Below are 12,967 nucleotides of genomic sequence, written 5' to 3' on the forward strand. Positions count from 1 at the left end.
CATAGGTTTGGAAGAGGATCCTTCACCTCTACATAATGGTATGGTCCGTGCCGTGTACCATCACTTGTGGGGCACTAACCGGCCCCGTTCTTTCCTACGAGGAGTTAGCAGAAAGACAGGCTCTCCAACTCTCTTAGTGCAGGATTGATACAATACCCACTCCCGACAGACCATTAAAGCCCTAGTCTACCAGGACTAGTCAGAGATGGGAGATCATCAGCAGCATAGTTGCATGGCACATATGGCGGGCCCGTTGCAACGAGACAATTGAGGGCACTCTCACCCCTCTAGCCGAGTCCATCCGTTCCATTTGGACTGCCATCATTCATTCCCTCCGCAGGCAGTGGGGGAAGCTTCAGGACAAATCGGATCGCATGCGTAGATGGCACGAGGCCTTTTTGTGCACATGGTGCCGGTGCCCCTTCCTCTCTGATCAATCATCAGGCCGGTGAGATCACTTGGCTTCCCCACACACCCAAACCCCGCCCCCCCCGCCCCTCTCTTCTTATAAGGTAGTTTCCCTCCGAGTGCGGCCAGCCATAGAGGGAACCACCCTCCCTGTTTTCTTTTTGCCTCTTATGAGGGTTCTGAGAATGTACGCTTAAACTATGGCTGCTGTTTTCAACTAACAGAAGGATCACTTACCTAGGGAAAAAAAACAAACCAAAAAAAAAAGCTCGAAGATCATCAGCTACTATCTGCCAAAAAGCTAAAAGCCATAGCAACGTAAAGTAAAGACTGTAACAAATAGTCAATTTTGCAAATTGTCATCATAGCATATTTAGAATATTTTCGAAGTAAAACATCCACACTTGCATCCATGCCACAAAATCCTGGTTCAATCACTTCAACATACAATCTGTGCTCTGAATAAGAGCAAAAATAGGTGAAAAGTCTAATTACCTCTCCACTGTCGGTAAGTGTCCACAAATGTTAAAACTCTATTTTGTATATTGTCATGAGAAGCTTTATTGCTCCCTGATAAAAACAATCACATGGCACGTTACTTCCCCAGCTCCAAATCAATGATCCTGATGCAAAAATTTAAGAGACTCTGGAGTGTACCTTTTGAATCTCCAGAATTGCCAAGTGAGGAAGAAAACCATTCCCCATAAAAAAATCAAATGAATAATAAAAAACTCCGAGGGTGGGGGGGGGGGGGGTCGGCCCATTCCGGCCTCCATGCGGTGTCACACGTGCAAGCTCCACTTTCAACATTTGTGGATGTTTTGTCCAGCTTTTATGTTTCATGCAAAGTGATGATGGATATATGTTAAGCCTGTGGCCATGTTTAAATGTTTTAATATGCATTGATGGTATCAACAAGTGTGTCAAAGGTTCTAGTTCCCCGAGCATCCGCCGCGAGTTTCACAACCACAATCTAGTACCAAACGCCAGCAGCAGGAATCTGCATCGCAGTCGGGAAAAGGTAATTCGTCTTCTAAAGATACTACTAAGGACGCAGTAAAAAACCGATGTTTTTTCTGTCATACCATTGGGCATGGTACGAAGGATTGTTAGAAATGGCAAACGGAGCAAGCCTCCAAGTTACCTTCTTCCACAGTTCCCATAGCATCTCCTGCTCCTCGAGCATCGCCTATTGTGCAATCAAAATCAACCTCAAAGGGAGGTTCTAAAATCCTCAGATCGAGCTCCAGATACTCTCTCATAGTCCAAATACTAAGAAACTGCAAAAAAAAAAAATTGGCCAAGTGATTTATTTTCTTGCACGCGACCTCACAACCTCCGCGTTGGGACTTCAGCTCCCTGACCACTTGACTACATGATGGGAGACAAGAGAGCAGCATCTTACCCACCTCATGAGTACATTTTCCCACACTCAAAGTGGCCCCTTGTTCCTCAGCATCTCCCATTGTGTGGGCAACAAGCTGGCATCATCTAGCAGGGCAAGCAAGTGAGCAAGTCCCTAGACTAGTCATAGGTTCTGCTGTTGTGCATCAGAACAGGCCAATGATCGTAAGATCTAGGTCCACAAGAGTCGCTCTACATAGGGATTTTACAGCATTATGGCACATAACCTTCTTCTTTCATTCGAACCTGCAGTCTCTTGAGCTCTGCATAGATGCCAGCACTTTGTGGGTGGCTCTTGTCTCCAATAAGAAAGCCGTACACTTCCTTATCGAGGTCAATACAGGCTCCACCTGGCCTCTTCCAAGAATTGGTAGAAACCCTGAGCTCTTTGACGTTTTGTGCATCTTTCCACATGTCTGCCTTAGCATACATGTCCAACATCAACACATAGCCAGAAGCATGTCTATGATCACCTGCAACAACACACTCAAAGCAGCGTCGACCCATGTCCACATTGCCGTGCATTCTACACTGACTAAGCAAACACATCCACATCACTGTATTAGGTTGGCATGGCATTGTCTTAAGCAAGTCTTTTGCCTCAAGTAGGCATCCAGAACGGCCAAGAATGTCAACCATACAACTATAAAGGTCAAGTGCAGGTGCGATGTGGTGATCTTCTCTCATTGAATTGAAGAGACCACAACCTTCCTCAACTAGTCCCTCCTGACTGCAGGCACCAAGAAGACAAAGAAACGTTATAATATTCGGTTTCAAGCCTTGCTCTCTCATTCCTTCATAGAGTTGCTTTGCCAATTTATAATCACCATACTCTGCATATCCTGCTATCATAGCATTCCATGTCACCAAGTCTCTTTTTGGTAACTCAGCGAACACAATGTATGCATCCTGAGGACTCCCGCATTTGGCATACATATCAACCAGGGCATTTCCGACAAATAAATCTAGACTGCAATTACTGCGAATGATGTGGCCATGAATCAGCTTACCACGAGGCAGGGCTGATATGCTGGAACACACTCTTATGAGGCAGACAAATGTCACTGAATTAGGCTCCAGACCCTCTTGTTGCATTTGTTGATAGAGCAGGAGAGCCTCTTCACCATGCTCATGAAGGGCATAGCCCGCAATTATTGAACTCCAAGTCACCACATCACGATTTAACAGTCTATCAAACACTCTTCGAGCATTCTCCAGACTTCCATATTTGGAGTACATGTCAACAAGAGCATTTCCAATGTTGATGTGTGACTCGAACCTGCATTCATTGATGTAAGAATGGAAGAGCATGCTCTGATCTAGGTCTGCTATGTCAGAACTAGCTTTTACCATGCTGACAAGTGTGACTTTGTCTGGCTCAATGCCATCCCACAGCATTTGCTGAAAGTTCTTGACAGCCTTTGCCCCACATCCATGGAGGACATGCCCGGAAATCAACGCACTCCAAGTGACAGTATTTTGCTCTGGCAATCTGTCAAACACGTTGCATGCATCATCGAGGCTCCCACATCTAAAATACATGTCGATGAGAGAGCTCCCAACATGCAGGTTGGAGTCTAGTCCATGGAAACTGACTTGAGCGTGAACAAGCCTGCCCTCTACAAAATCTTCTTTATTGGAACATGCTTTTAGAATGGCAACAAATACATGGCCATCTGGACGCACACGTGACTGCTGCATCTGATGGAAGAGCTGAATAGCTTGATCATCTTGTCCGAGCTTGGAGTGTGCCGAGATGATTGCACCCCATGCATACACATTTGGTCTGGGCAGTCCACTGAACACTCGTTTAGCGTCAGGCAAGCTCCCACATAGGGCAAACATGCGGATAAGATGGTTCCCAAGAAAGAAGTATGTATTTCTTCCACTTCTCAAGATGAGGCGGTGCAGCTTTCTGCCCAATTCCAGATAATCCTTGCTGATGCATCGCTGCAAGAGACGACTAAATATCACAGCGGAGACAGGAAGCCCTTTCTGATGCATATGATACACGGTCTGGAGTGTGTCATGAATAGGCCCCTCTTCAAGAAGGTTCTTGGATAGCGCAGAGAGGCTATCGGGGGTGGTAGAAAGCCCCTTCATCTAGAGCATCCTTGGGACTCGCAAGACCTTGAATCCTGTGCTGACGACCCGTGCCATTTCCCCCATCCAACCCTCTGTGACGGGGGTGAGTCCAGTTAGCTCTGGAGCTATAGAGCTCGGAGACTGAATTGTTGGGTCAAAGGCAAAACAGTAACGGCCCTTCTATGAACCTTACATCAAACTAATTTGAGCAACCATTCTCTTCATACTTCTCAGTTATTTCAAACAATGGTGGTGTAGATGATAGGAGGTCATGTGGAAAGCCTAACTCCAAGCGGATAGAAGCCACTTTCCTTTGTGCTTGTATGTCGTCCAGTGTCGCCCAAGTGGAACTTGTAGTTCCACCCAAGAGCTTGGTTTGCCACTTCTCCCTCCATAGTTGTCACGCTTGGAGAGTCTCCATGGGTTCTAGAGCCGCTCAAACTGCACCAAATTCAAAGGAAGAGGGGTTGGTGAAGAGCCCTTCTCACACTCTTTACTCTTCTAATTCTCGCTCCTTCACATAAGCAAGCAAATAAGCATGTGTAATTCTCACTCCCTCACATAAGCAAGTAAGTAAGCATGTGTAGAAGCAAATAATAAGCATAAGCAAGTAAGCAAGCATGTGTAGAAGCAAATAATAAGAGGCTTGAAGAGGGGTTGGTGAAGAGCCCTTCTCACACTCTCTACTCTTCTAATTCTCACTCCCTCACATAAGCAAGTAAGTAAGCATCTGTAGAAGCAAATAATAAGCATAAGCAAGTAAGCAAACGTGTGTAGAAGCAAATAATAAGAGGCTTTAGAATAATAATAATTCTCACTCCCTCGCATAAGCAAGTAAGTAAGCATGTGTAGAAGCAAATAATAAGAGGGTTTAGAATAAGCATGTATAAGCTTAAGAAAGGCGGCAAGAGCTCAATAGATTAATGGGAGAGTGTACGCTCAATAGATTAATGGGAGAGTATGCTGTATCATGAGAGGAAATTGACTTATATACAAATTTGGTGTGTCCACACTTAGAGTAAGTGTGCCCACACCCTAGAGTGCCCAAAATAAAGATTTGAGCTCTACACTCGAGTAACTCTCCTCCTTGGATAATGAAGCACATAGCAGGTAGCCTTATAGATCCAACTTTGCTGACAATTAATAAAAGATAGATGTCAAGGATCTTAATACATGGAGACTTGAAATAGCCACACTCTCTTCCAAGATAAGGATTGAATCAATAAACTATGAACAAGATAGTCATATAACTCAAGATAAGCATATACCAAACATAAGTAGAAGATACAAAACCACACAAACATTGGGTTCAATCTCCCCTGCCCCAACATGAGAGGCTTCGCTTTCTCATGTGGGTATTTAAAGATGTGTTCATCAAAATTAGCCCTTGGAGCTATAATTAGTTATTTCTTCCAAAATTGGGCTTGTATAGGAGGCCATCAAAGGTGCCTACTGGATGTTATTGGGCAGAGCATGGCTCCGGCAGCACAGCAAGCACAGATAAAGCAAGATTGGGATGTAGATAAGATCACCATCCGGAGAGGTACGAAGAAGGTCAGATTGTCAGTGGTGGCTAGCCAACAATTGCTACAAGAAAGTGGAAAACTTGTCTCAGTCGAAAGTAGTTGAGGGAGTCAACATGCTGGAAGGATTGGATATGGATGAAGAAGAGGAATACCTCCATCAAAATGCCAATCTGATCAGCTTGTTTGAGGTTGATGTAGTTAGCATCAAGAGAAGTACCACCCAACCTAGAATCAACAGAATGAGGTAGGCGAGAGTCAACAGAATCGGCTAAGGCAAGTGGAGTCTCTAGATGAGGCCTAGGACTTTTTTGAAGGATCAGCCAAAGATGAAAGTATACCAAATCTCCAAAAAATCATTGTGATAAAAAAGGCTTTCGAAAAGGACCTGAAGAGGTCCAAATGGGTCAAAGAAGATGATCTAATAGAAATGAATCTAGGCACAGAGGCAGACTAAAACATGGTCCGAGTCAGTGCAAAATTGGATGATGCATTCCGAGAGGAGATTCGGGGATCACTCACTTCCTTTAAGGATGTATTTCCATGGAGCTACACTAACATGAAAGGGATTGATCCCCAATTTTACCAACATCGGATCAATCTAAAGGAGGAAGCAATTTTGATCCCCTACCGCAAAGATATTGGAGATGAACCTGAACTACACAAAAAGGGTGAAGGAGGAGCTAGATAAGCTACTACATGTCAAATTCATATATCTGATCAATCGGGCAACTTGGCTATCTCCAATTGTGATTGTCCCTAAAAGAAAAATCAAAAGTTCAGGGTCTATGTGGACTACAGGAAGCTCAATGCCATAACCATAACTGACTCCTTCCCTTTGCCATTCACAAATTCCCTGTTGGATGCCCTTCTTGGATGGATTTAGTGGCTACAATCACGTCCACACGGCATCAGAGGATCGGGAGAAAACAACATTCGTCACCGAATGGGGTGTCTTCACATCCAAGGTGATGACTTTTGGGCTAAAGAATGCTCCGGCCACGTAGCAGATGGTTCAAGAAATTCTTGAAGAGAATTTGACAAGCTCTATGACTTTAGTGTCCTTCGAGAAGTCATGTCAACACCTGGCACATATGCTTGTCAAAATGAAGAGGTTCTAGACTAAGCCTGAACCCAGCAAAATGTGCATTTGCAGTCCAGAGTGGTATGCTCCTTGGGGCTACATAGACGTTGTAGTAGACTCGACCAAGGTAGAAGTGATTTGGAAAGCTTTGGTTCTGACAAATGTGAAGTAGTTGAGAATATTTTTGGGGCAAGTTTGATGGTACATCTGGATGCTCTGGTACCTAGCACATGTAGCAATGCCATTGAATGAGCAGCTGGCACATGTAAAGATGCCACTGAACCAACAGCTAAAGCATGCCAATCTGGAGTGGTCAAAGGAATGCTACATCACATTCATATGTCTCAAGATGATGCTGACCGAAGCCCCCATTTTGCAGCCCCCATGGATGCATCGGATGTGGCAAGCTTAAAAAAAAGTGTCTTGATGCATGAAACTGACAAAAAAAAGTGTCTTGATGCATGAAACTGACAAAAAACGATTCCACCCAGTCTACTATGCCAACAGGAGATTATCGGATACAGAGTAGAACTACTCCACCACTCATAGAGGGAGGCGCTCAGGATGATTTACTCGGTCAACAAGTTCTGCCACTACCTCTGCTAGGCAACAAAATTACATTTCATGTGGATCACTCTGCATTTCTCTATCTAGTACATAAGCAGAGTTTGGCAAGAAAAATGGCTCGATGGATGATGATCCTACAAGACCTTGAGTTCAACATTGTGCGTACCCCAGGAACCAATTACGTAATAGTGGACTACATGTCTCGACTCGAGATTGGTGAAGCTCCGATCAGCATGGTTGATGAGCTACCAAATGCGGAGCTGTTTACAGTAGAGGCAATTGTGCCAATCCCTTCGACCTGGTATGATGAAATGTTGCAATTTGTGTGTAACCACAGGTATGATGGAGAATAACCTTTCTTGGGAAGCGGTTGGCTCTTTGAAGCCAAAATTTCCAAGTGATAGCTAGAGATAATTGTACAAGAGGGGCATTCACCAGATTCTCCGTCGCTATGTTCCACCTCATGAATAGGAGGCTGTTCTCCCAGGAAGCCCATCAAGGGATCAACGAGAGGCCACTTTACGGGGGAGGTAACTAGGAGGAAGGAACTCCAAGCCAGTCTTTGGTGGCCCAACAGTACTAGGAGATGCCTACAGATTGGCCAAGAAATGTGACATGTGCCAGAGGCTCAGTCAGCCGACTGAAAAAGATCGGATGCCTCACAATCTGATCCGTCCGCTAGAGCCGTTCCAGATATAGGGACTCGATTTTGTGGGTCCATTTAAGCCACCATCCCGCTTTACCGGGGTAACTAGTACATTCTGGTGGGCCACCACGGACCACGGTACCAAGTGGGTGGAAGCAAGAGCTCTTAAGGAAAATATATCCAAGTCCATTGACAAGTTCCTATAGGAGATGATCATCAGCAGGTTTGGATGTTCGATTGAGATGGTCAGTGATTAGGGCAAACATTTGTGACTGTTTTGAGGACCACAAGAGCTCTATATAGGCGAACACGGTGCTGTAAAGCACACTAGGACCCTAGTTTCTTTGTTACCATAGTGATCCAGAAGAGGAGAAAGAAGTGTGTGGACCGATATTCGAGGTTTCAGCTGTTTGAAGAGGAAGACCTGATCCTCTTGTTCCAATCACGGATGGGTCTGCATCTGAGGAAATTGAAGCTCAGGTGGAGTGAACCATAGAAATTTTAGGAATGAAATACCCAATACTGATTAGAGAATTTCATGTGATATTTGAATGTAACTGTTTTCTTTTGTTAGTGTGGGTTTTCCAAGAGTTTTCCACGCCTCCAAACATATGAGATTAGTGTGGATGATATGATATATGTGGGCTTGCCACCATTGTAGACCATTCTTGGTCGGGAGTCCGATCCATATTCTTGGTGGGTTTAGTTCTGGTGGTAGTGTAGGGGCAGTGGAAGACTTACCACTTATTGTGGGGGGTGTGAGAGTACCCTGTGTGGAAGCAATTGGTGGGGTCAGACGATCTGATTCGATGCACTCCCCATCCCAAAGGATCATTGTTACCATGCCCAGAGGAAGTCGTATTGTCAATTAATTTGATTATTCTTGTAGCTTTCTGGACCCAACTTCCTCTAATGATGACTACCTCTTTTGTGTCATGAGTTGGAACCATAAAGAACTTACAAGCCAATGGGTTAAAATAGTATGTATAGTTTGTGTAAAATACTCAAGGCTTTGTATACGGTTTCCACTTGGCAATTGAATTTTTGCATGGGAACTTTTAAGAGATGGTTTGCCTAGGGAGACCCATGTTTCCCATGGTAAAATATTGTGGCTAGCTATGGAAGACAGCAAGGCACACTTTCTTTGCATATTTCTTCCAAAGGGAAAATCTATCCAGACCCTAAGGGTGGTTGTTTGAGCTTGTGGAGCTACACTTACATTCTGGTTTGTTGAGATGTCAAGCTCAACACGAGCTGACACTTATGATATTCATGGGTGACCGTTTACGCCACTTACATCGTTGGCATGTTTGGTAGAATGTTGACAAGACAAATCTTAACCAATGATTCTATAGCCAGACTACACCAACTACTAGTCCACCATTGAGTTATGGCATACTTATCTTGCCAGCTCACTTACGTACCGTGTTCACATTATGGATCGCATGTACATAGTACATTAGTACTTATGCACCGCATGTAAATAGTACTTTAGTACTTACTTTAGTACTTATGTTGTAGTTCTCTTATCTTTTGGTAGAACCCTTTTGTTGTAAAGAAGAAGAATTTTCAGCCTCTCATCTTGTGTGTTCTCTTCTAGGGTTTGTGTGAGTGTGTCTGTGCTTGCAACAGCTCAAGATCTCTTCCTCCTTGCATCTTTTCATGGTATTAGATCTTGGTTCATGCTAAGAAGCTAACCACCAAGCAAGAGAAGCATAGGAAACGGTACAAGGGTAAGAACTTCACCTACTCTTCCCACTTTGTGTTGGCTACTACACCCTTGTCGGGAGCTCTTTAGGAGGCACCGACAAACAAACTCCGATTGAGGAGATGTCTTCATGGGAGTAGAGCTATAAGGAAGCTATTAAGTACTTTGGATGGTGTTTTTCAGGGCGAAAATGCGTTTCGGACGCATCTTGACCTTCGTTTTCAGTTCGCAGGCATTTGCGTGTGCATTGCGCGAGTAACTTTTGATTCTCTACAAAATTCTGCTTTTGGACCTGCAGGAAGGGCATTTGGTAGTGTAGACATTGTGTGTACTACAAAGAGGTCTTATAGGTGTTATTGGGTGTATGTACGCAGATTGAGGTCACTAGTTGTGTGACACTTTGGGTGCAGTATAGTATCGCCTATAGAGAATACAGCAATTTGTGCAGGACAAACAAGAGTGTTGTTTGGTGAGTTTGTGTTACAGACAAGATGTCTAATGATGGAATTAACCAGATTGTTCCAAAGAATCTTGAAAAGAATAACTTCCATGCTTGGAGGTTTAGATTAAAAAATTTCTTGATGGGAAAATGCTATTGGGACTACATTGAAGGTAAACATGAGGAGGCACCAAAGATACCTGAGATTAATCCAACTACTGCAGATGTAAAAGAATACAAGGATTGGAATCAAGGAGCAAGGAAAGTCATGTATTGGCTTTTTATTAGTATATAGGACACCATGATTGGGCATATATAGGATGCCAAGTAACCCAAGGAGGCATGCGACACCTTGGTGAAGCTGTATAGAACTAACACCAAGGTACGAAAGATTCAATTGTTGAAAAATGAGCTTCATACTGTGGAGAAGAAGAACATGTATGTGAATGATTATGCCTTGGAAATCAAAGGCATTGTGGAATCCCTTGCATCTATTGGTGTTTCTGTTGATGATGATGATAAGGTGGAAGTATATCTATGTGGTCTTGGGCCACAATACAAGGCATTCAAGACGTCTATTCAAACTCGAGAGAACATTCCCAACTTTACAAATTTGGTGTCAATGCTGATCATTGAAGAAAAAAGTTTGGGTAAAGACTAGTCTCTTCACAAAACAAAGGCACTTTGGAGCAACATGCCTTCTACACAAGTGCAGTAGAGGCCGAGGTAGAGGTCGAGGCTGTGGTCCAAGGTGGTGGCCGAATAGGTAATCAAAATTATGGTTAGCAACAATAGTCCCATGAATCACAACAACAACACACAGGTGGAAGAGGCCAGTTTAGAACATGGGGAGTCAAAGAGGTCGTGGAAATTGGCAAAGGCGGCAAAATGATACATGAGGTTGTTTTTATTGTGGTAAATTTAGGCATGTGCAGGCAGATTTCTATAAGAAGAAAAATGACATGAGAAGTGAAAAAGACATTGATGATCACAAGGAAAGTGTGGGTGTATTTTATGAAGGAGAAGAGTGAAGTTTTCACTCATTTTTAGAATTTCAGAGTGATGATTGAAAAGTAGACAAGAAAGCATGTGAAGTGCCTAAGTCGGGTGGAGGTAAGATTACTTCTCCAATGAGTCAAGAAAGCATGTGAAGTGCCTAACTCAGATGGTGGTGAGATTACCTCTCCAATGAGTCCTCTGATTTCTTGCAGAAGAATGGCATTTAGAGATAGTTTACATGTAGATACACTCTACAACAAAATGGAGTTGCTATAAGCGGAAAAACAGGCACATTGTAGAGATAGCACGAGCATTGATGTGATAGAGAAGAATATGCCACATAGCTATTGGGCTGAAGCTATTTCCACATAGCTATTGGGCTGAAGCTATTTCCACATCAGTTTATATCATAAATAGGACCCCTACTATAGCCATACATGATGTAATGCCAGAGAAGAAATTCAATGGCAAGAAACCTAATTTGTCTCATTTGAAAGTTTTGGGATGTATTGCCTATGTGCATGTGCCAGATGAGTTGTGTACGAAGTTGGATCCAAAGGTAGAAAAAGGTGTGTCTATTGGATATTTCCTTGAGCAAAAGGGATATAGATGCTACAACCCTACTACATGTGAGTTAAGGGTAAGTAGAGATGTGTTTGATGAAATGAGTAGTTGGTATATAGCTGAAAAAGATGTTGGGGTTGATGTAACTGGAAACGTGATTGCGCAGAATGTAATTCTGCCCACAGTCATTGAGTGGACTTGGAGAGTCCTCTTGTATTGGGTATGTTGATAGACCATAGAGTGGCATGCTGTGTCAAAATACTAGTCCTAAAAAATGTAGTTAGTACATCACGAAAAGGCAAAGAGAAGGTTGGTGAGCCTCTTGGTATGCCCAATATTTTTGTAGGGCATTCTTATGTTGATGGAGAGTCTAATGGCTCAGAGTAGAGCCTTGATGAGCTTGGGATTCCAGCTATTAGAACACCTGGTGTAAGAAAGGCAAGAGAAGCTGCAAAAATGGGAGGTGGTGATCATGGATAATGTAGGTTAGGGAGATTCAGAAAACCTATTGATAGGTTGACATATGATGGTTATGTCGCTCATCATTATGCATATATGGCTAAATTTGTGCAATATGATGAACCCACATATGATGAACCCACATATTTTGAAGACACTTTTGTTGGGAATTTAGATTGGGAGAAAGCCGTGGATGAAGAAATGGCTGCAGCAGTGGATGCAAATGAGACTTGGGAATTGGTGCCATTGCCCGAGGACAAGAAGGCCATTGGATGTAAGTGGGTGTACAAAATAAAGCACAACTAAGATGGAAGTATTAACAAGTATAAAGCAAGATTGGTTGCCATACATGTTTTTTTTTTACTACGTGCGAAAAGATTGTACATATTATTTATGCACGCTTGTGCGTGGCATTGCTATATTATTAGCACATATTTTAGAAGAGTTTTGATTATTTACACTTAGTGTGTGAACAAGCTCTAGTGTTTGAGCTATTTTTGTAAAAGTGGAAAAGCAAGCCCAATTTTGTACGCAACCTATCCTCTACCTCCAACCATTCAAGAACAACTTCAGTCACTTCAAAATCAAATTTTTGTTGAGAAAAAGTTGAGGATGGATTTAGAAGATAGGTTAGAGGCATAGACATGTCAATGATACATCTTCTGACTTCGAGGTGATCAAATTCAAAGAACCGTACAAGCTACTCTTTGAGCTCAAGAGTCTACAAAAGAAAAGAAGATTAGCCGAAAAGCTTTTACTTTTCAGAATTTTGATGGCAAAATGGATGCTCGTTATTAGGGAAGCCTCAGCTGCACGACTCTCTTCTCCAAGGCAAGGGTGATGAGAGCTCCTAGTTCTCCTCCCAACCATAGCCAAAATTAACTCTAGACCCTCTATACAAGGACTCGACACTTTTATTAGCTAGTCATCTCTTCACATGTGCTTGGCCACTCTCACTAGTGTTTGGCCACTCTTGAGTCCATACCTAGTCTTTTTGGCTCCCCTAATCCCTGCCCATGCCTTGTCCGGATGGTCGATCTCTCAAGGCTCCTGATAATCCCATTGTCATGAAGTTACTCCC

General features: G+C 43.2%; 1 protein-coding gene across 1 annotated transcript; it reads right to left on the reverse strand.

Moving 5' to 3' along the window:
* Positions 1-1,592: 1,592 nt before the first annotated feature.
* On the reverse strand, positions 1,593-4,084 carry LOC147606729 (pentatricopeptide repeat-containing protein At2g33680-like). Its single transcript, XM_086791999.1, has 2 exons — positions 1,814-4,084; positions 1,593-1,688 (listed from the first exon to the last, which is right to left on the reverse strand). Exon 1 carries the CDS (start codon positions 3,913-3,915, stop codon positions 2,026-2,028), a length of 1,890 nt encoding a protein of 629 aa, XP_086648125.1. The 5' UTR covers positions 3,916-4,084; the 3' UTR covers positions 1,593-1,688; positions 1,814-2,025.
* Positions 4,085-12,967: the final 8,883 nt, after the last annotated feature.

Source organism: Cibotium barometz, chromosome 57, assembly GCF_041138505.1.
Source record: "Cibotium barometz isolate CiBa-2024 chromosome 57, ASM4113850v1, whole genome shotgun sequence".
In the NCBI taxonomy this organism is placed as follows: Eukaryota; Viridiplantae; Streptophyta; class Polypodiopsida; order Cyatheales; family Cibotiaceae; genus Cibotium; species Cibotium barometz.

Coding starts and splice junctions, on each gene's coding strand:
- LOC147606729 (XM_086791999.1), bottom strand. CDS start 3,915: ATGAAGGGGCTTTCTACCACCCCCGATAGCCTCTCTGCGCTATCCAAG.